The following is a 24,203-nucleotide window of genomic DNA, read 5'->3' as shown; positions in this document are numbered from 1 at the left end:
TTCCATCTCCTCCCACAGATGCAAAATTACAGTGAATTCAGTGAGCTGAATTCACGGTAATGTTCTTGTTCTTGGAACCATTCCTGGACAAGCCTTGTGGCATAATCCTGATAAAAATCAACTTGCAGATGGATAAACTGCTGCCATGAAGGGATGCACCTGATTGGCAATGATTATTTAGATATCTTGTGGCATTCAAACATTGCTCAACTTTTAAAAAGGGGCCCAATGTGTGTCCTGAAAACACACCCCAACCATCACACCACCAGCCTGCAATGCTGACACACAGCATGGATGCATACAGTGGTGTAAAGTACTTATGTAGTTTTTTGGGGGTATCTATACTTTACTATTCATATTTTGTACAACTTTTATTTTAATTTCGCAAATTCCTAAAGTAAATCATGTACTTTTTACTCCATACATTTTCCCTGACACCCAAAAGTACTAGATACATTTTTTCTGATTAGCATGACACAAAATGGTCCAATTCACTCACTTATCAAGATAACATCCCTGGTCCTCCCTACTGCCTTTGATCTGGCGGACTCACTAAACACAAATGCTTTGTTTGTAAATGGTGGTGGAGTGTGTCCCTGGCTATACGTAATATAAAAAAAACCACACAATTGTGCCATCTGGTTTGCTTAAAAACTTCAAGGAAGAAGTAAGGTTCACTCCTTTGTGTGTTCTCTACAGTCAGATCAGTGGTAAGGCTTCTCTCCTTTGTGTGTTCTCTACAGTCAGATCAGTGGCAAGACTTCTCTCCTTTGTTTAGCTTGGTGGCTTTTTAATTGGCCCATTTGAGAAAAACTCTTTCCACAATCAGAGCAGGAGTAAGGTTTCTCTCCTGTATGTATACGTTCATGTCTTTTTAAGTGGCCCAGTCGAGAGAAACTCTTTCCACAGTCAGAGCAAGAGTAAGGCTTCTCTCCTGTGTGTGTTCTCTGATGAACTTTTAGCTCAGCTGATGTTGTGAAGCATTTTACACAGTCAGAGCAGCAGTAAGGCTTCACTCCAATATGTCTACGTTCATGTCTTTTTAATTGGCCCAGTCGAGAGAAACTCTTTCCACAGTCAGAGCAGGAGTAAGGCTTCTCTCCTGTGTGTGTTCTCTGATGAACTTTTAGCTCAGCTGATGTTGTGAAGCATTTTACACAGTCAGAGCAGGAGTAAAGCTTCACTCCTGTATGTATACGTTCATGTGTTTTTAAGTGGCCCAGTAGAGAGAAATTTGTCCCACAGTCAGAGCAGGAGTAAGGCTTCTCTCCTGTATGTATACGTTTATGTGTTTTTAAGTTGCCCAGTAGAGAGAAACTCTTTCCACAGTCAGAGCAGGAGTAAGGCTTCTCTCCTGTGTGTGTTCTCTGATGATCTTTTAGCTGAGCTGATGTTGTGAAGCATTTTACACAGTCAGAGCACGAGTAAGGCTTCACTCCTGTATGTATACGTTCATGTGTTTTTAAGTGGCCCAGTCGAGAGAAACTCTGTCCACAGCCAGAGCAAGAGTAAGGCTTCACTCCTGTATGTATACGTTCATGTGTTTTTAAGTTGCCCAGTAGAGAGAAACTCTTTCCACAGTCAGAGCAGGAGTAAGGCTTCCCTCCAGTGTGCACTCTCTGATGAACTGCCAAAGCTCCTGGTGTTGTGAATCTCTTCCCACAGTCAGTACAGGAATACAGATGTTCTCCTGTGTGTATTTTTAGGTGTATTTTTAGCTTTGATAGAATTGGGAAAATCTCCACACAATGTGGGCAGAGGTGAGACCTCTTAGCTCTGTGATCTTCCTGCTGTTGCTCTCTGGATGTAGAGAATGTCTCAACACGGTCTCCTGTGTGAACAATATCAGAAGAACCAGTCAGGTGGTGAGATATACATGTCAATCAAATGTATATTATGAAGCCCTTTTTACATCAGCAGTTGTCACAAAGTGCTTTACAGAAACCCAGCATCAAATACCCAAAGAGCAAGCAATGCAAATGTAGAAGCACAGTAGCCAGGAAAAACTCCCTAGCAAGCAGGAATCTTGGAAGAAATGTAGAGGAACCAGGACCAAATGGGTGACCAGTCCTCTTCTGGCTGTACCGGGTGACATATGTATTCATATCAGTAGGCTGTACAATACAGGGGAATAAAACTATTCTAAAAGTGGGTAAGAGATGAAAGCTAAAAAGGGGCGTGTCATCCTCCACTCACCATCACAAGGGTTAGTAACTACACAGACTCACTTCATAGAACTTTAAAACACTGGCAGTTTGTCTACTTCACTTCTTTAGTCTACTCTCTGATCACTCCAGATCGCCAAGTGAATAAAACAAATGCTGGCAATACTGGTGTCAAACCATGCAAGTATCAGTAGCATGAAATAACATCTACCTTCTCATTGAAACAGTTCATCATGAAACAGTTCTACTGCAACTTTTCATACACACTGGGAAGTTGGAATGAACAACAAACTTAGTTAGATAGAAACTGCTCTTACCATGAGAAACAAATTTCCCAATCTTCTCCTCCTCTTCTTCATCTTTAATGTTGACATTCAGCTCCAGTGTTTGACTGCAGTCTTCCAGCTTCACTGATGCCATCTCTGGATCCTGCAGTGCAAACTGGGCTCCACTGTCACAATCAGGACCCAGTTGACTGTAGGTTTGGACTCAGTGTGGAAGGAGAGTGGCAGGCTGGGTTTGTCCTCACTGTTGATGTTACCGGCCTCAGACTTAATTCTAGTCGTTCTGTAGCAACAATGAAAAACAGACAAAAAAAAGTTAGTCTTGACAGCTCTGGCACTTGCTTTATTCTCAAAAAATATATGAAAAAATATTATATTTATTTTTGTTCAATTATCTAATTCAGTGCTTGACTTGGACTGAAATAGGTGCCGATACTCAGCTCCGGTGAGCTCCTGTCCAAGTCTAGCATTGATCTCATTTCAATAGATTTGGTAGCTAAGGATTGACAACAAAACATGAATTAATTCACATTAGACAAAGTACACACTTCAAATTAGGCTGCACAACGTAAGTGAATCTATAGTAGATTTCCTAAATTCACATAAATGACAAAAACATTTAGTACTAGCTCGTGCTTGGCACTGCCCACTATGACGCATCTGTTCCCATTGGAAACGACTGGCTGTGGTCTATCTTGGTTTGGTGCAACCGTCCTTGCATTCAGGTGTTCTTGGGGTGGCCCTACCCCATTATATGAGAAGGACGATGCTTAATTTGAGCCGGATCTTCCGGCACCTCTCAGTTTTGTAGTCTTTCGTTCCGGAACCCATTTGCCAGGATCAGGTAGACTACCTCGAGGCATGAAAAATTATTTCCACTGTTTGCAATGTAAAAATCCTAATTACATTTGGATTCCTCTGTAATTGTCATGCCCATAAAATCGTAATATGAAAACGTGCCTGATATTCTAAGAATGTATTAATGTTGGGGGGTACCAGGTTCATTGTTTGTGCAACATTGTAGCCTATTTAGACCAAGGCGTGGCCATTGCTGTGGGGAGAGAGAAGCACGCCTGTATCTCTCACAGAACTAAAATGAGATTCACTTTCTCTGATCTCTCTCCCTCTCTGTGCTGTTATAGACATGAGCCGGCAACTCATCTCTCCAGCATTGCACTTCTTAATTTATCTCCGAATAGAATAATAGCTGTGGGAAGTGTGTTGAGGTGCTGCAGCACTCTGCAGTCTGTTCAGAAAGAAATGAAATCATTCCCAATACTACACCAGGAGTATTTAGCTACAGAGGATCAATAGCTAATTTAAATAAAATAGCCCAGCTGTGGATTGTGTAGCCAAATCACAAGGCATGTCTACAGTCAGGAACATGTGGCAAATCTGTCAGTTAACAGCATGCAGCCAAAACAGGCCTTCAGCAATATTTCTAATCCAATCATTGGAAAACACAGGTTGTAAAGCAAATGGATCCTGCTGAAAAGAAAATACTAATCTGTCTGTTACCAAGTTATCAACTTCCAAATAGACCTATTGAGCGAACATCATAGTTTTACAAAGTAAAGCAAGAGAGAGAAGCTTTTGTCCGGTGAGTGAGCTGCACATCATTGGGTGAGTCAGTGAAACTGGAAAGCTTGTTTAGGACTATAACTTCCTCCTCATACTGTACAATGTGTTTCTCCTCACACCTGACCTAGGCTATTGATGGATTAGAGACACGGTCGTTTTTATTGATCTGAGATTCTCAGTTTGTTAGGTATTAAAAAAGATTTGAAAGTCTCCAGTCATCTAAAATGATATAGAATTGCATGAAATCCGTTTATAAAAGGCCAAGTTTTTCCAGGACTCTAGGCTACAATAAATGTACTCCATGTGTGTAACTTCTGTAAGGCATCTCAACACCACTGCTCCCGAGTGGCACAGCGGTCTAAGGCAATGCATCTCAGTTCAAGAGGATTCACGACAGTCCCTGGTTCAAATCCAGGCTGTATCACATCCGGACGTGATTGGGAGTCCCCTAGGGCGGCACACAATTGGCCCATCATCGTCCGGGTTTGGCTGTCATTGTAAATAAGAATTAGTTCTTAACTGACTTGCCTAGTTAAATAAAAAACAAATAAAATAAAAAATAATAATATGCCAGTACACTAAAGCCATGATAATGCCTGCAATGCTTTATTATAAAGCAATTTTATTTAATGTGTTCTGGTACCTCAGCGACCCCAGGTCACCCCCTCCCCTTGGGATCACTTCTGGTTCCAGCACCTCCCAATTTACAAATGAAGCACTGGAGAAGTGGGTAGCTGCTGCTCCCTCCTCCAGGACACATCTCCTTTACATATACAGTGAGGGAAAAAAGTATTTGATCCCCTGCTGATTTTGTACGTTTGCCCACTGACAAAGAAATGATCAGTCTATAATTTTAATGGTAGGTTTATTTGAACAGTGAGAGACAGAATATCAACAAAAAAATACAGAAAAACGCATGTCAAAAATGTTATGAATTGATTTGCATTTTAATGAGGGAAATAAGTATTTGACCCCTCTGCAAAACATGACTTAGTACTTGGTGGCAAAACCCTTGTTGGCAATCACAGAGGTCAGACGTTTCTTGTAGTTGGCCACCAGGTTTGCACACATCTCAGGAGGGATTTTGTCCCACTCCTCTTTGCAGATCTTCTTCAAGTCATTAAGGTTTCGAGGCTGACGTTTGGCAACTCGAACCTTCAGCTCCCTACACAGATTTTCTATGGGATTATGGTCTGGAGACTGGCTAGGCCACTCCAGGACCTTAATGTGCTTCTTCTTGAGCCACTCCTTTGTTGCCTTGGCCGTGTGTTTTGGGTCATTGTCATGCTGGAATACCCATCCACGACCCATTTTCAATACCCTGGCTGAGGGAAGGAGGTTTTCACCCAAGATTTGACGGTACATGGCCCCGTCCATCGTCCCTTTGATGCGGTGAAGTTGTCCTGTCCCTTTAGCAGAAAAACACCCCTAAAGCATAATGTTTCCACCTCCATGTTTGACGGTGTGGATGGTTTCTTGGGGTCATAGGCAGCATTCCTCCTCCTCCAAACACGGCAAGTTGGGTTGATGCCAAAGAACTCCATTTTGGTCTCATCTGACCACAACACGTTCACCCAGTTGTCCTCTGAATCATTCAGATGTTCATTGGCAAACTTCAGACGGGCATGTATATGTGCTTTCTTGAGCAGGGGGACCTTGCGGGCGCTGCAGGATTTCAGTCCTTCACGGCATAGTGTGTTACCAATTGTTTTCTTGATGACTATGGTCCCAGCTGCCTTGAGATCATTGACAAGATCCTCCTGTGTAGTTCTGGGCTGATTCCTCACCGTTCTCATGATCATTGCAACTCCACGAGGTGAGATCTTGCATGGAGCCCCAGGCTGAGGGAGATTGACAGTTCTTTTGTGTTTCTTCCATTTGCAAATAATCACAGAAACTGTTGTCACCTTCTCACCAAGCTGCTTGGCGATGGTCTTGTAGCCCATTCCAGCCTTGTGTAGGTCTACAATCTTGTCCCTGACATCCTTGGAGAGCTCTTTGGTCTTGGCCATGGTGGAGAGTTTGGAATCTGATTGATTGATTGCTTCTGTGGACAGGTATCTTTTATACAGGTAAGAAACTGAGATTAGGAGCACTCCCTTTAAGAGTGTGCTCCTAATCTCCGTTCGTTACCTGTATGAAAGACACCTGGGAGCCAGAAATCTTTCTGATTGAGAGGGGGTCAAATACTTATTTCCCTCATTAAAATGCAAATCAATTTATAACATTTTTGACATGCATTTTTCTGGATATTTTTGTTGTTATTCTGTCTCTCACTGTTCAAATAAACCTACCATTAAAATTATAGACTGATAATTTCTTTGTCAGTGGGCAAACGTACAAAATCAGCAGGGGATCAAATACTTTTTTCCCTCACTGTAGTTATTCAGGCTGTTGATTGTGGCATCTGGAATGTTATCCCACTCCTCTTCAATGGCTGTGTGAAATTCCTGGATACAGGAGGGAACTGGAACAAGCTGTCGTACACGTCGATCCGGACCATCCCGAACATGCTCAAAGGGTGACATGTCTGGTGAGTATGCAGGCCATGGAACTGGGACATTTTCAATTGTGTACAGAGTCTTGCGACATCGGGCTGCGCATTGTCATGATGAAACATGAGGTGATGGCGGCGGATGAATGGCAGGACAATGGGCCTCAGGATCGTGTCATGGTATCTCTGTGCATTCAAATTGCCATTGATAAAATGCAGTTGTGTTCGTTGTCTGTAGCTTATGTCTGCCCATATCATAACCCTGATACCACCATGGGGCACTCTGTTCACAACGTTGACATCAGAGATCCCCATTAGCTGCTGCCAGGGTACCTATTCAGCTACTCTTGTCCCCAGCACAAGGTGCACCTGTGTAATGATGGTCATGCTATTTAATCAGCTTCTTGACATGTCTCATCTGTCAGGTGGATGGATTATTTTAGCAAAGGAGAAATTATGAGTGATGTAAATGAATTTGTGCACAACATTTGAGGGAAACAAGTGTGTGTGTCTGGAACATTTCTGTGATCTTTTATTTCACCTCATGAAACATAGGACCAACACTTTACATGTTGCATTTATATGTTTGTTCTGTGTATACAGTTTTATTTATCATACAAACTATAATAACGAAATGTAAATTAAACTAAATCAGCCTGCTTTCCTGTTCTAATCAGGTCCCTACACAGGCTGAGAAGGATCCTGTAAGAGCGGAACATTTTCTGGCCACAGTAGTCCTTGTAGTCTTGGAGGCCCAAAAACTTCTGAGCTGTAGATATAATGATGTCCAGCTTCTTGGACTTCATGTGCAGTACAATTCATAACTGTGGCTATGAATACTAAAATATCCCCCCTCTTCACAATAAGTGTATCCAGATCACTTGATTGACGTACAACATTTGCAACTGGTTGTGGTGATTCCACCACCATATCTTCTATAGAACTGTGTCCTCTTGCCCCTATAACTCTCTTCCCCACCTCCACATAGGAGATTTGCTGTACATTCACCCTAACAGGGCACTCTGGGAATTCAGGAACATGACCCCCTCCACTGTTGCAACATTTTACATTCACATACTCTTCAATAAAAAATGTCTGTCTGCAAACACTTGACATGTGGCCAAACCTTTTGCATTTCTTCCATTGCATCGGGTTTCACACCAACTCTCTTATGGGGTATCTTTTATATCCCAGCTTCACATAGGGTGGTAGATACTCTTCATAAAACATCAATAATATAGATTAACAATGTTCCTTCTTCACATTCTCCATACGGCTCAAGCGACGTGCATTCGCATCCTTCTTCTTTGGGATTTGTTTAGCGGATCACATCCAACTTTTATCTGCATACACCGCCACCCACTGTACTGGTGTGAGGGATTCCACAGCCTACATGCATTCAATTCATTGATACATAATTAATACAAAATTGCAAAAGTCCACATGACAGAAAGTCTTCTCTGTTTCCCAACGTTCTACACAGGATCTACGTCTCACCTAAAGACGGGCATCACAGACACCTGGAATCTTCCATTTCAGCTGCTCCTCCTCAACACTTAAACCTAACCCCATGATCACTTCTTTCAATGCCACCCTGTTCCGGAGAGCAATTCGAGTCACAATTCTTGTCCCCAATCGTGAAAACCGGAGCGCCCGCTCCCTCTGGATATAGGAGAAATCCTTATGAGTCCACTCCAAGTTACCTTCACCAACTCAACTTCCCTCTACACTCAGCTCCTTCTCGGGGGTCATCACTGCACTGGCCATCACAGTTAATTCATCCTCTTGTCATGTTCACTTTCCTCTTGTAGCTCTTCTAAAGGCTCTGTGTGATCCTCCATTCCATATTCACTCAAAACATATTCCACTTCTCTCCTTATTTTCTGGTCCACCATCTTCTCCATCAGATCTTCCAGAAGGCTTCCGCAATCCCCCATTCCTCTTTTTTTCTTGTCCGCTATCTTTTTTTAAATGTAATTGTTTTATTTAACTAGGCAAGTCAGTTATGAACCAACTCGTATTCATAATGACGAGCTACCAGGGATCAGAGGGTTAACTGCCTTGTTCAGGGGCAGAACATCAGATTTTTACCTTGTCATCTCAGGGATTTGATCCAGCAACCTTTTGGTTACTGGCGCAACACTCTAACCACTAGGCTACCTGCTGCCCCACGTGTCTCTACTCCCATCTAGCGTCGGGTAGCTGCATACCAATTGAGTATAAATCTTTATTAGAGGTCGACCGATTAATCGGAATGGCCAATTAATTAGGGACGATTTAAAGTTTTCATAACAATCAGAAATCTGTATTTTTGGACACCGTTTTTTTTACACCTTTATTTAACTAACATTGCACTCCACGAGAAGCCTGCATGGCAGGCTGACTACCTGTTACGCGAGGGCAGCAAGAAGCGAAGGTAAGATCCTAGCTAGCATTAAACTTATTAAAAACAATCAATCTTCACATAATCACTAGTTAACTACACTTGGTTGATGATATTACTAGTTTATCTAGCGTGTCCTGCGTTGCATATAATCGATGCGATGCCTGTTAATTTCTCATCGAATCACAGCCTACTTCGCCAAATGGGTGATGATTTAGCACTGTCGTAGCACCAAACCTAACCATAAACATCAATGACTTTCTTTAAAATCTATAAACAAGTATATATTTTTAAACCTGCATATTTAGTTAATATTGACTGCTAACACGAATTTCTTATAATTAGGGAAATTGTGTCACTTCTCTTGCGTTCCGTGCAAGCAGTCAGGGTATATGCAGCAGTTTGGGCCACCTGGCTCGTTGCGAACTGTGTGAAGTCCATTTATTCCTAACAAAGACCGAAATTAATTTGCCAGAATTGTACATAATTATGACATAACATTGAAGGTTGTACAATGTAACAGCAATATTTAGACTTAGGGATGCCACCCATTAGATAAAATACGGAACGGTTCCGTATTTCACTGAAAGAATAAACGTTTTGTTTTCGAAATGATAGTTTCCGGATTCGACCATATTAATGACCAAAGGCTCGTATTTCTGTGTGTTATTATGTTATAATTAAGTCTATGATTTGATATTTGATAGAGCAGTATGACTGAGCGATGGTAGGCAGCAGCAGGCTCGTAAGCATTCATTCAAACAGCACTTTCGTGCGTTTGCCAGCAGCTCTTCGCAATGCTTCAAGCATTGAGCTGTTTATGACTTCAAGGCTATCAACTCCCGAGATTAGGCTGGTGTAACCGATGTGAAATGGCTAGCTAGTTAGCGGGGTGCGCGCTAATAGCGTTTCAATCGGTGACGTCACTCGCTCTGAGACTTGGAGTAGTTGTTCCCCTTGATCTGCAAGTGCCGCGGCTTTTTTGGAGCGATGGGTAACGATGCTTTGAGGGTGGCTGTTGTCAATGTGTTCCTGGTTCGAGCCCAGATAGGGGCGAGGAGAGGGACGTAAGCTATACTGTTACACTGGCAATACTAAAGTGCCTCCAATAGTCAAAGGTATATGAAATACAAATGGTATAGAGAGAATTAGTCCTATAATAACTACAACCTAAAACTTCTTAACTGGGAATATTGAACCACCAGCTTTCATATGTTCTCATGTTCTGAGCAAGGAACTTAAACGTTAGCTTTTTTTTTACATTGCACATTTCCTTTCTTCTCCAACACTTTGTTTTTGCATTATTTAAACCAAATTGAACATGTTCAATTATTTATTTGAGGCTAAATTGATTTTATTGATGTTTTATATTAAGTTACAATAAGTGTTCATCCAGTATTGTTGTAATTGTCATTATTATTATTTTTATTAATAATATATATTTATTAATTGTCCGATTAAATCGGTATCGGCTTTTTTGGTCCTCCAATAATCGGTTTCGGTATTGAAAATTCATAATTGGTCAACCTCTAATCATTATACGGATAAAACCTAGCAGTCAAACAAGGAAATGGTTCCAATAATTTTCCCCCCATTCATTTTTCTCAGAGGATTTTAGAAACACTTAAAATGTGTAGGCTTACCCTGGCGTGACATTTTGATAACCATGTAAATCTCTCTAGGACAAGGTGACTTTACACTTTTTTGGATAACTCAGTAGAAGTAAACAAGGAATTATTTGCTCTTAAAGTTCAGTATGAAGAACGTTCCACCTCAAAGGCTGCAAACAGCTTAACTAGGCTGAAACAGTCCTTCTATGATCAAGGTGAAAAACCTGGTAAATTACTGACCTGGTGCATTAAGAAGTTCAATTCAGACCGAGCCATTAATGCAATTCATAATTAACAAGGTCAATTATCAATGGATCCTGTAGAAATCTGATGCTATTTTCAATATGAAGGGAGGTAAAGCGGCAGGTCCAGATGGGCTCCCAATAGATATTTAGAAGATATTTAAGGACAATTAAAACTCCAAGATGGCGTAGCAGTAGGACGTGTGTGTTTGTCTTTGTCTTATCTCGTGTAAATAGCCGGTCTTTTTCGTATATATATATATAAATCTCACTTTCTATCTACCAACTAAATATGCTTTCCTGCAACCCGCCTCACCCAATGTGGTATGGATCTGCTATTTTTATTCCTTATAACTGGAACTTCCATCAGGAGCTAGCCAGCTAACTAGCTACTAGTCTTTGTTAGCCACGGCTAGCGGTCTTCACCTTTTTCCTTGGTCACCAGCCAGCCTTAGCTCGGACAATACCTGCCAGTCTGCACAGCGCGATATCAACCCAGAGCATATCGGACTGCTTCTCTCTACCACATCACCGGATTCCTGACGCTCTACTGTTAGCTAACGCCTCTGTCCCAAAGCAAGCACCAGCTAGCCTTTAGCTAACCTTCGAGCTAGGCCCATATACCAGCTAATTCTAGGGCTACAATACCTCCTTTGCCAATTGGCCTGGACCCTTTATTGTCTACACGGAGCCCCGCTGATCCATCACGACTGGACTGCCGACGTGATCGCCCGATGTGGTCTCAATAGGCTATTCTGTTACGATGTCGCCGAAGAACCATCTACTAGCCCCGGCCCGCTAGTTTTTCTGACCGCTGTGTCCCCTGCTCGCCTAGCGTAGTAGTGACTACCGAATGGCACCCTGACTCACCTATTGCTGCTCTTTTGACCCTATGATCACTCGGCTACACAGCTGATGCCCCCTGGACTACTTCAATAACACGGTACTTAATTTTCTTTACCTGTCGGCCCCAGCCTCGAACTCAGGTCCTGTATGTACCTAACTGACCGCTCTGCCCATTCATTACCATTTACCCATTGTTGTCTTAGCTCTTCTGATCAACACCTGTGATTGCTTTATGCATGTTACAGTACCATAGCCTGGTACTGTATGTATTCATATCAGTAGCCTGGTACTGTATGTATTCATATCAGTAGCCTGGTACCGTATGTATTCATATCAGTAGGTTGGTACCGTATGTATTCATATCAGTAGGCTGGTACCGTATGTATTCATTTCAGTAGGTTGGTACCGTATGTATTCATATCAGTAGGCTGGTACAGTATGTATTCATATCAGTAGGCTGGTACTGTATGTATTCATATCAGTAGGCTGGTACTGTATGTATTCATATCAGTAGGCTGGTACTGTATGTATTCATATCAGTAGGCTGGTACCGTATGTATTCATATCAGTATGTATTCATATAAGTAGGCTGGTACTGTATGTATTCATATCAGTAGGCTGGTACTGTATGTATTCATATCAGTAGGCTGGTACTGTATGTATTCATATCAGTAGGCTGGTACTGTATGTATTCATATAAGTAGGCTGGTACTGTATGTATTCATATCAGTAGGCTGGTACTGTATGTATTCATATCAGTAGGCTGGTACCGTATGTATTCATATCAGTAGGCTGGTACTGTATGTATTCATATCAGTAGGCTGGTACTGTATGTATTCATATCAGTAGGCTGGTACTGTATGTATTCATATAAGTAGGCTGGTACTGTATGTATTCATATCAGTAGGCTGTGTAATACAAAGGGGAATAAAAATAATCTTAAAGTATCTCATGTCATTAAAATTATGAGCCATATCATCCTCCACTCACTATCACAAGGGTTAGAAACTACACAGACTAATTTCATAGAAATGTAAAAACACTGGCAGCTTGTCTACTTCACTACTTTAGTCTACTCTCTGAGCACTCCAGATACCCCTGTGAATAAAACAAATGCTGGAAATATCGGTGTCAAACCATGCAAGTGTCAGTAGCATGACATTACATCTACCTTCTCATTGAAACAGTTCATCATGAAACAGTTGGGCAAAGATACTAGTGCTTATTTCTAACCAAATGTTGCAATTGCAATTTAGATCAAAATACCAAGGTGATCTTTTGGAATCATGGAAATAGAATGATTATTCTAATTCTATAGTCTATAAATAGTGGGCACTTCTACCTTCTCATTGAAACAGTTCATCATGAAACAGTTCTACTGCAACTTTTCATACACAGTGGGAAGTTGGAATGAATAACACAAACTTAGTTAGATAGAACCTGCTCTTACCATGATTGACAGATGTCCCAATCTCCTCCTCTTCTTCTTCATCTTTAATGTTGACATTCAGCTCCAGTGTTTGACTGCAGTCCTCCAGCTTCACTGATGCCATCTCTGGATCCTGCAGTGTAAACTGGGCTCCACTGTCACAATCAGGACCCAGTGACTGTAGGTTTCTACTCAGTGTGGAAGGAGAGTGGCAGGCTGGGTTTCTCCTCACTGTTGATGTTACCGGCCTCAGACTTAATCTGAGTCGGTCTGTAGTAATAAAGAGAAACAGACACAAAAGTTAGTCTTGACAGTTCTGGCACTTTCTTTATTCTCAAAAAATATTGTTTATATTTAGGTGCAGGAGCTCCACAATACTTTTGAGCTGATATTCTATAAGAGGAACATGAGCTCAAACAGTAGAAATGTGAGGTGCTGGTACTCTGCCCGGGTGAGCGCCTGTCCAAGTCAAGCACTGATCTAATTGCAATAGATCTGGTCGCTAAGCATTGACAACAAAACATTAATTAATTCACATTAGACAAAGTATAAACATTAAATTAGACTACACAACTTAAATGCACTTAATCTATAGTAGATTTCCTGAATTCACATAAATGCATAAATTACTAAAAAACCATTTAGTACAAGGTTGCAGTATGTTTTAGGCAGCACTATGTACTATTTTCCTGAATAACCTTGTCTTCACTGTATTATTCCAATCAAAAACCAATAGTATTTCCGTCACACCATAGTAACATGTATAGATAGACAGAAACAACAATGTCTCTGAATATTAGTTCACATGTAGAAAACTGATAATCATTGCTTTTAGCTCCAAAACATTAGCGCAACCGTAAAATTGTCTCTCTGCTGCACCCTCACTGCCTGCACTGAAGTCCGTTGATGCAGACCGAGTGGGAACCGCCATTTTACCATCTCGTGAATTTTACACAAAACCAAAAACGACACGTAAAACGAACCCAGAAATCTCAAATAAATTGATCCTTTATGAAATTACATTGACGAAATTATATACATCCACTCAGACTAACCCAAAGTCTCTATTGACAAGTTATCACGTTCCCTCGCGCGGTTTGAAACAAAACATAGCACATAAAACCTTTATAAAACGTGAAAATAACTTGACGTAATTGTTACCTAGCATGTTATGACATGAACTTTCGATATTATAACGTGCTATTACATACCAGTAGTAATACATTTGAAACGGACACAGAAGTTATCGTCTCGACTGCACAATTCTGGCGTATCCTTTATTCTGAAGAATGATGCGCGCCTGCGCGGAACTTCCTGTTCCCCCACTACCAGTTTCTAAACCCAGAGACGCAACAACGCGAGACTTCAAAGAACGCATGCGAAGCGGACCAAGCCTGGGTTTGAGAAGTCAATGAGAGAAGTGAACAATTCTGATACTTTTGCAGCGTTTAAATAACTTCTTATGGCTGGGGGTAGTATTGAGTAGCTTGGATGAATAAGGTGCCCAGAGTAAACTGCCTGCTACTCAGGCCCAGTTGCTAATATACGCATAGTATTAGTAGATTTGGATAGAAAACACTCTGAAGTTTCTAAAACTGTTTGAATGATGTCTGTGAGTATAACAGAACTCATATGGCAGGCAAAAACCTGAGAAAAAATCCAACCAGGAAGTGGGAAATCTGAGGTTTGTAGTTTATCAACTCTTTGCCTATCCAAGATACAGTGGAAATGTGGTTATATTGCACTTCATAAGGCTTCCACTAGATGTCAACAGTCTTTAGAACCTTGTTTGATGCTTCTAATGTGAAGGAGGAGGGAATGGGAGCTGAATTAGTCAGGGGACTGCCAGAGTGGCATGAGCTGATCAAGCGCGCTCATGTGAGAGCGACCTGCGTTCCATCGCATTTCTACAGACAAAAGAATTCTCCGGTTGGAACATTATTGAAGATTTATGATAAAAAACATCCTAAAGATCGATTCTATACTTCGTTTGACATGTTTCTACGAACTGTAATATGACTTTCATCTGAACTTTCGCCTGGACTTGCCCGCGCCTCGTGAGTTTGGATTGTGTACTAAACGCGCAAACAAAAAGGAGGTATTTGGACATAAGTGATGGACTTTATCAAACAAAACAAACATTTATTGTGGAACTTGGATTTCTCGGAGTGCATTCTGATGATCATCAAAGGTAGGTGAATATTTATAATGCTATTTATGACTTCTGTTGACTCCACAACATGGCGGATATCTGTATGGCTTGTTTTGTTATCTGAGCGCTGTACTCAGATTATTGCATGATGTGCTTTTCGGTAAAGCTTTTTTGAAATCTGACACAGCAGTTATATTAACTTCTCTGCGCTACGGATCCCTTTTACAGGATCACTTTCCTAAACAACCGCTAGAATTGCAGGGCGCCAAATGCACAAAAAATATTTATAATCATGCAATCACAAGTGAAATATACCAAAACACACCGTAGCTTGTTGTTAATCCACTCATCGTGTCAGATTTTGAAAATATATTTTACAGCGAAAGAAATCCAAGCTTTTGTGAGTGTAGCTTTCAATGCTACAACAGCTAGCCTTATATTAGCTTGGTTAGCTTGGTCACGAAAGTCAGAAAAGCAATCAAATTAATCGCATACCTTTGATAATCTTCGGATGTTTCCACGAGACTCCCAGTTACACAACAAATGTTCTTTTTGTTAGATAAATATTACTTCTATCACAAAAAAACGCCATTTGGGTTGCGCATTATGTTAAGAAAACAAAAGCCGTGTTCCGTTCGACAAATTCCAAAAAGTATCCGTAATGGTCGTAGAAACATGTCAAATGTTTTTAATAATCATCCTCAGGTTGTTTTTAACAAACAAAATCGATAATATTTCAAATGGACCACAACCTATTCTTTAAGAATGGGGAGCCCCTCTGTCGCGCGCAGGAAATATTCAGAGGACACCGGACTACTTTTGAAAAATGTCGCTCATTTTTCAAAATAAAAGCCTGAAACTATGTCTAAAGCCTGGTCACAGCCCGAGGAAGTCATTGGAAAAGGAATCTGGTTGATACCCCTTTAAATGGAGGTTAGACTGGCCAGGGACCACAGATTTATTTTTTATTTTTTTAAATATCACTTCTGGGTTACATTTTCTCAGGTTTTCGCTTGCAGAATAAGTATTGTTATACTCACAGACAATATTTTCACAGTTTTGGAAACTTTGGAGTGTTTTCTATCCTAATCTGTAAATTATATGCATATTCTACAATCTGGACCAGAGAAAATGTCCATTTACGTTGGGCACGATATTTCAAAAAATCTGACCCCTAGCGCTAAGAAGTTAAGGAGAAGTGGATCTAAAATTCCATGCGTAACACTTGTACCTTTAGCAATGTTTATTATGAGTATTTCTGTAAATTGATGTGGCTCTCTGCAAAATCACCGGATGTGTCACGATCGTCGTTACGTGAAAGAGAGGAGGACCAAGGCGCAGCGTGAAATGAACACATATTTAATCAACGAAGACGAAGAACACTTACAAACTAAACAAAACAACAAACCGACGAACGTGAAGCTATATAATGACAAGTGCAGACACAGGCAACTTACACATAGACATAGACAATCACCCACAAACTACCTAATGACTATGGTTGCCTAAATATGGCTCCCAATCAGAGACAACGATAGACAGCTGTCTCTAATAGACATACATACACCTAGACTAAACACTGCCCCATAAACATACAAAAACCCATAGACAATACAAAACACATACTTCCCTCATGTCACACCCTGACCTAACTAAAATAATAAAGAAAACAAAGATAACTAAGGCCAGGGCGTGACAGGATGCTCTGGAACTACTGAACATAACGCGCCAATGTAAACTGAGATTTTTGGATATAAATATGAACTTTATCGAACAAAACATACATGTATTGTGTAACATGAAGTCCTATGGGTGTCATCTGATGAAGATCATCAAAGGTTACTGATTCATTTTATATCTATTTCTGCTTTTTGTGACTCATCTCTTTAGCTGGAAAAATGGCTGTGTTTTTCTGTGACTAGGTACTGACCTAACATAATCAGATGGTGTCCTTTCGTCGTAAAGCCTTTTTGAAATCGGACACTGTGGTGGGATTAACAACAAGTTTATCTTTAAAATGGTGTAAAATACTTGCATGTTTGAGGAATTTTAATTATGAGAATTTAGCGCCCTGCACTTTCACTGGCTGTTGTCATATCGATCCCGTTAACGGGATCTCAGCCATAAGAAGTTTTAATGGGGATCCTAATAAATACCAACAAGATTCCGTCGGCACACACTTGATACATGGCCATTATTTTATCAATTTCATAACTGTAGTGGCTTATTCACAATAGCTCAGACTGCATATCATATATATCCTAGCATCACAGGTAGCCTAGTGGTTATAGCGTTCGGCCAGTAGCTGAAAAGTTGCTGTCTCGAATCCCTGAGCTGACAAGGCAAAAATCTGTCGTTCTGCCCCTGAACAATGCAGTTAACCCACTGTTCCTTAGTAGGCCGTCATTGAGGTGAAGGTTAAAAAAAAAATCACGAGTAGCCAGACCGAAGTGAAGTTGGTTTTATATTCAGACATTTATTCGCCAAATATCATTTAAAACTTTATAAATCAATTACTAATTCACCGTTGGTCACAGAAACATCAAACTATGTATGATTTATTCTATTAATGTCTGGTATACTTTTACAACCTTTGCTTTGAGTAGAAATTCACGTTTTGATTTGATAGAAATACATAAAATCTCAAATATTGCATTTAAAAGATGAAGAAATCAATAACTAATTCAGTGATTGTCTCAGAAAAATGTGAGAATATGCATTTATTTAAAATAACTTAAAATAAATGTTAATTTGAAGTGCAATTTGTTCTATATGAAGTTAGACAATGTTTACATAAAGTTGTACAATGTTTACAATATAAAATTGTATGTCAAATCAATGTTTGCATTTTTAGGGCAACAGTTCCACATTTTAAAGTAGTTACAAGGAACAACAGTCATTTATTTATACGTCTCTAATGTAACAGGAAAAAGGCACCTTCCAATCATTTTCTATTTTGGCTTTGTTGAAGTCCTTCATTGTCATCCCCAGACAAGCTAAATGGAACCATCTCTGGCACACAGAGCGTTCTATCTGCAGTATTAAAAACATAAAACAGGGTTATGTTTATTTACATGTAAATAACAGTTCTGGAATACCCAAATTCTGTTACATGTTTTTGCAATTAGGAACATTTTCAAATTGAATTGGATTTTTGTTCAATTGCTAAATTGACTTTAAAGGACATGCATTTGACCAGAACCCTGGCAGAAGCACACATAACTGAGTTGTTAATCATCGTTGAGTATTCAGGCATTATAAATCGTATAGTAATAAAGACATACATTTGCAAAAAACGTATTTGTTGATATAAAAGGTATCACATATCAATGTTGTAATATCAAACATTACTAGAATGGCATCTAATAGATTTGATATATTTCTATCAATCAAAACTGGAATTTGTATTCAAAACAAAGGTTGTAAAAATATGCTAGACATCTATAGAATAAATTATATCTAGTTTGATGATTCTGTGACAAAGGGTGAATTAGTTATTGATTTAAACAGCTTTACATTGCATTTAAGATTTTATATATTTCCATCAAATCAAAACTGGATTTTTTTATTCAAAACGAAGGTTGTAAAAGTATGCTAGACATTTAAAGAATAAACCATATCTATTTTTATATTTCTGTGACAATCAATGAATTAGTTACAGATTTTTACAATTATTAATGGCTTTTTGCAAATGTCTGCTGAATGTCTGCTGAATGTCTGTTGAATGTCCGAATGTGTGAATATAAAAGCAACTTTACCTCGGTAGTAGGCAGATTATCTTCTTCAAACAACGGTACAACTGATTGACTTTCTTCCTTCTTTCCATCTACTACACGGTTTAGTTCTCCAACCACTCCTCGAATCTTCTGCTCAAGACGATGAACCTCAATATATAACAAAACCCCAGATATAACACCCTTTTATTGCTGCCCTGCTCCGAAAAACACAATGCTTTCTCCTTCTACTCTTCTGAGATGCATGAAATCAATACAAAACCACTACTGGTCACTCTGACTGATGTAAAGGATGGTTTTGTTCTCTTTTAACATAAATATATGCCTTATAGAAAAAGGACATGTTAATCACAAAACAGCGTGACTGCAGAAAAGCTGTTGTTAATCTAGGGTGTCGACTGTGCAAACCACAAGGTTGAGACAAGATGGAAAAATGCTGAATAACAAGAAGACAGGAACTGAGGAATGTGTAGGAAAAATGCTGAATAACAAGAAAACAGGAACTGAGGAACGTGTAGAAACCAAAAAATCAGCTCAATCTTCACAAACACCATTCCGGACATTTGAATCCTGAGTGCTGTGTCTGGGCACCACCGATAGGCTAGCAAGTTTAAACCACGCTAAGCCTCTACTGTGACAGGCCAACTCTAAAGTTGGAACTACCTCTGTCACAGTATAAAAGAAGATGTCTGTACTATTTCAGTCAGTTCCCTGCTTTACCCTGCGTGGTGATACAGTGAACCCGTATATACGAAAATTGCATTTACCATTCTGAGCTTATGTTAAATAAAAATGCTTAAAGTATATTCGGTGACTTTGAATCACATTTTATCCTGATACCAGATTTGATTGACGCAACCTTTCACAATGACTACCTTTCCTAATGCCTCCTTTATCATCTTCCTGGCCTCAAATTATCTCACAAAAACACATAATTGTTGATGAATCGCGCTCCAAAAGAAATCGATGTTCATTTACAATATCCCAACGGAATGTATTACAATGTATAACCGTCATGCTTCAAAACTGGGAGAAAGAAGCAAGTCATTCACCCGCCATTTGTTCCTCAAGACGTAACACAACGACACGCGGATAATTGTAAGCGTCAACATTTTTGAAAACATTTGTAATTTGATAAGGTTGCTATATTAATGATCAGTTTCCGTTAATGTCGCAAACTACTATTTCTCTAGGCCAACATAAGAAACTCTGCCTGTATACTTGCATGCTAGCTAACATTAACACTAACTTAGTTGCTCTAGCCTACTATGGTCATGTCCCCCTGGCCTGGATAAACAAAGCGGCAATGTTGTGTATTGTATATTTTCGTAGCTGAATCAGAATTAGTTAGGTAACATAGAGGAATAAGATGTTTTATTTACTTTATACTTGTCATTAGAATGTCTTCTTTTGGACTATACTGTTGGCAGTTGCATTTTCCTACCTCCTCTAGGGAAAAGTCACTTGGGGCCCAGAGAGGGGAGAGGTCAGGCTTGTCTTTTACATGTCTGGTAATAGGCAGAATATCAGAAAGGGAGAAGTCAGGTTTGAACATTGTCTTCATTATGAATATATCTGTGAAACCATGTGAAGGGCTCCACAATGTCTGTACTCCAGTCACTCCCTCCTTTTCCCATTGGGGGGGAGGAGTATGGCAGTGCCTGGAAGCATTGTATTACCCCTCTGATGTTGCATGAATCTTGAGATAGTATATGACCTAGAGGCTCACTCCCCCCAGGGAGCTTGTCCAGGGGTGGGGTGTATTTGAGATGGGAGTATCTAAAGTAGACAATTGATATATGCCATTGGATGAGGTAATATTTTGGTAATATGAAGTACCAAGAACGAGTAGTAGAACCTCGTCTAAGAGACCAAACTGAACGATAATTTATAGCTAATGCTATCTGGCTATGGGATAATCCTCTTTCAAGTAAAAGGCCCTTTGTGAAGTTCCTGAGATCTGTGGTTCATCATGTGAGTTGAGAGGGGTGTATCTTGGCTATAAAAGATACTAAGTATTCTTTTGTAAGCACTCTCAGAGAATTCATTTATAGACACTGAATTGATCTGAGAGTCAAAGGGCTATGGTGAAACTCATTTAATTAAAGATGGAGTTTAAAATATAACTGACTTGTGTGTGGTTTGTAAACTCATCATTTAGTAATACAGGAAATTACCACTACAACATACAGTATTTAACTAAAAAACAGTTTATTTCATTTAATTATACACATGAGAAAAAAGTGGCTGCCCAGCATGAATTCATGTACAAACATTATTTTTCATTACATTCTTGTCATTTAGCAGATGTTTTTATCCAGAGAGACTTACAGGACAAATAAGAGTTAATTGGCTTGCTCAAGGGCACAATGACAGATTTTTCACCTAGTCGGCTCGGGATTCAAACTAGCGACCTTTCAGTTACTGGCCCAACACTCTTAACCGCTAGGCTACCTGCCGCCAGATCAATTAACTTCAATACAGTTATTCAAATACAGTCATCATCAATGACTAAAATAATGAATCTAGTATTAAAAGACAAATTAATAAACACAAGTAGTCGATTCATAGCCTGTTTATCATTAAACAAAATTGTTTAGTAATATAAAATAATCCACCCAAACTAATGCTGAAAAGTGATCACCACAACATCTTTATCTGATATACACTGAGGGCACAAAACATTAGGAACGCCTTCCTAATATTGTGTTATACCTCCTTTTGTCCTCAGAACAGCCTCAATTAGTCAGGGTATGGACTCTATTCTATTCTCTACTCTACGTTCCACATGGATGCTGGCCCATGTTGACTCCAATGCTTCCTACAATTGTGTCAAGTTGGCTGGGAGTGGATCTCTACTCCGAATAGCTTGATCTATCTCCTCCCACAGATGCACAATTGGATTGAGATCTGGTGACTTGGCAGGCCACTGCATTAAGCTGAATTCCCTGTCATGTTCTTGGAATCAGTTCTGGACAAGCCTTGTGGCATAATCCTGCTGAAAAAAATCTATTTGCAGATGGATACACTGCCACCATGAAGGGATGCACCTGATTGGCAATGATCTTTACACAAACGTTGCTCCACTTTTATCAAGGGGCCCAATATGTGGCATGAACACACACCCTCATACCACCGCCAGCCTGCAATGTTGTACTCGTGGTTTCCTCCCATCAGCGTGAAACAACAGGAACGGGGATTCATCAGACCAGGCAATGTTTTTAAAATTCTCCAGTGTTTTCATTCCTTAGCCCACTGCAACTGCAGTATCTTGTTTTCTACTGAAAGCTAATGGGGATCCAAAATAAATACAACAACAACTACATCATTAAGGGTTATAGTTTTCACCTGGGTTCACCTGGTCAGTCTATGTCATGAAAAGAGCAGGTGTCCTTAATGTTTTGCAAAATCAGTGTATGTTGTGTCTACCAGCTCATTCCCACAGAAAACTGCAGAGGGAATCAGTACCACCCAGTCACCCATCAGAATCTATTGTGAGGCGCCTCACAGAGGATATTCAACCGTAAGGTAATCTCAATATCTTTACAGTAGAAGCTAAAAAAAACACACCAGAGAGAATAAAGTAGACGGCACACGTCAAACGTGTGATTTATGACCCTATGTCCGTCAGGGCATCCTGGCGGGAAGTGATCACGTGGTTATGCCCATATATGGGCATCTTGTTCCTGAGTGCGACAATATGTATATAATGCCTTTGAAGTTGTCATGATGATTGATGTCTAGGGACCTCTTTGAACTGGGGAGATGAACATTTCGAAGAGTATGGCCCCCCACCCCCTGTTTTATTGACCTTAGGGTTGTTGTCTATGAAACACGAATGTCCTGGGGTATTGGGGTTGGCAGACACCTTATAAATAAAACCCAGAACAAGACATGCGGCCCCAGAACACTAAACAAGATTTTAAAAAATAAACCCTGAACATTAAACAGAAAATTATGTCTCCTAGGCCAATTCTCGGGATGCTATGCATCTCGTGTCAGGAAGCCAGTGACAAAAGCCCCGAGGAAGTTCTGTGTGAAGCCCCAGAATGTTTTAAAGGAGTTTTGGGTACGAGTGAGGGACATACAGTGGGGAGAACAAGTATTTGATACACTGCCGATTTTGCAGGTTTTCCTACTTACAAAGCATGTAGAGGTCTGTCATTTTTATCATAGGTACACTTCAACTGTGAGAGACGGAATCTAAAACAAAAATCCAGAAAATCACATTGTATGATTTTTAAATAATTAATTTGCATTTTATTGCATGACATAAGTATTTGATCACCTACCAACCAGTAAGAATTCCGGCTCTCACAGACCTGTTAGTTTTTCTTTAAGAAGCCCTCCTGTTCTCCACTCATTACCTGTATTAACTGCACCTGTTTGAACTCGTTACCTGTATAAAAGACACCTGTCCACACACTCAATCAAACAGACTCCAACCTCTCCACAATGGCCAAGACCAGAGAGCTGTGTAAGGACATCAGGGATAAATTGTAGACCTGTACAAGGCTGGGATGGGCTACAGGACAATAGCCAAGCAGCTTGGTGAGAAGGCAACAACTGTTGGCACAATTATTAGAAAATGGAAGAAGTTCAAGATGACGGTCAATCACCCTCGGTCTGGGGCTCCATGCAAGATCTCACCTCGTGGGGCATCAATGATCATGAGGAATGTGAGGGATCAGCCCAGAACTACACGGCAGGACCTGGTCAATGACCTGAAGAGAGCTGGGACCACAGTCTCAAAGAAAACCATTAGTAACACACTACGCCGTCATGGATTAAAATCCTGCAGCGCACGCAAGGTCCCCCTGCTCAAGCCAGCGCATGTCCAGGCCCGTCTGAAGTTTGCCAATGACCATCTGGATGATCCAGAGGAGGAATGGGAGAAGGTCATGTGGTCTGATGAGACAAAAATAGAGCTTTTTGCTCTAAACTCCACTCGCCGTGTTTGGAGGAATAGAAGGATGAGTACAACCCCAAGAACACCATCCCAACCGTGAAGCATGGAGGTGGAAACATCATTCTTTGGGGATGCTTTTCTGCAAAGGGGACAGGACGACTGCACCGTATTGAAGGGAGGATGGATGGGGCCATGTATCGCGAGATCTTGACCAACAACCTCCTTCCCTCAGTAAGAGCATTGAAGATGGGTCGTGGCTGGGTCTTCCAGCATGACAACGACCCGAAACACACAGCCAGGGCAACTAAGGAGTGGCTCCGTAAGAAGCATCTCAAGGTCCTGGAGTGGCCTAGCCAGTCTCCAGACCTGAACCC

The 24,203-nt window shown here is 40.4% G+C and overlaps 1 protein-coding gene across 1 annotated transcript in view; it reads right to left on the bottom strand.

Annotated features, from left to right (window-relative positions):
* The window catches only part of LOC129845278 (zinc finger protein 883-like), a 33,062-nt gene that overhangs the window by 4,026 nt on the left and 4,833 nt on the right, over window positions 1-24,203 (bottom strand). Inside the window, exon 2 of the mRNA XM_055913153.1 lies at window positions 836-1,818. Coding sequence (XP_055769128.1) covers window positions 836-1,818 — 983 coding nt within the window. The remainder of the gene's footprint in view (window positions 1-835; window positions 1,819-24,203) is intronic.

This window comes from Salvelinus fontinalis, unplaced genomic scaffold (genome assembly GCF_029448725.1).
Source record: "Salvelinus fontinalis isolate EN_2023a unplaced genomic scaffold, ASM2944872v1 scaffold_0267, whole genome shotgun sequence".
NCBI classification, from domain to species: Eukaryota; Metazoa; Chordata; class Actinopteri; order Salmoniformes; family Salmonidae; genus Salvelinus; species Salvelinus fontinalis.
This window is presented reverse-complemented; position numbering and strand designations above follow the sequence as displayed.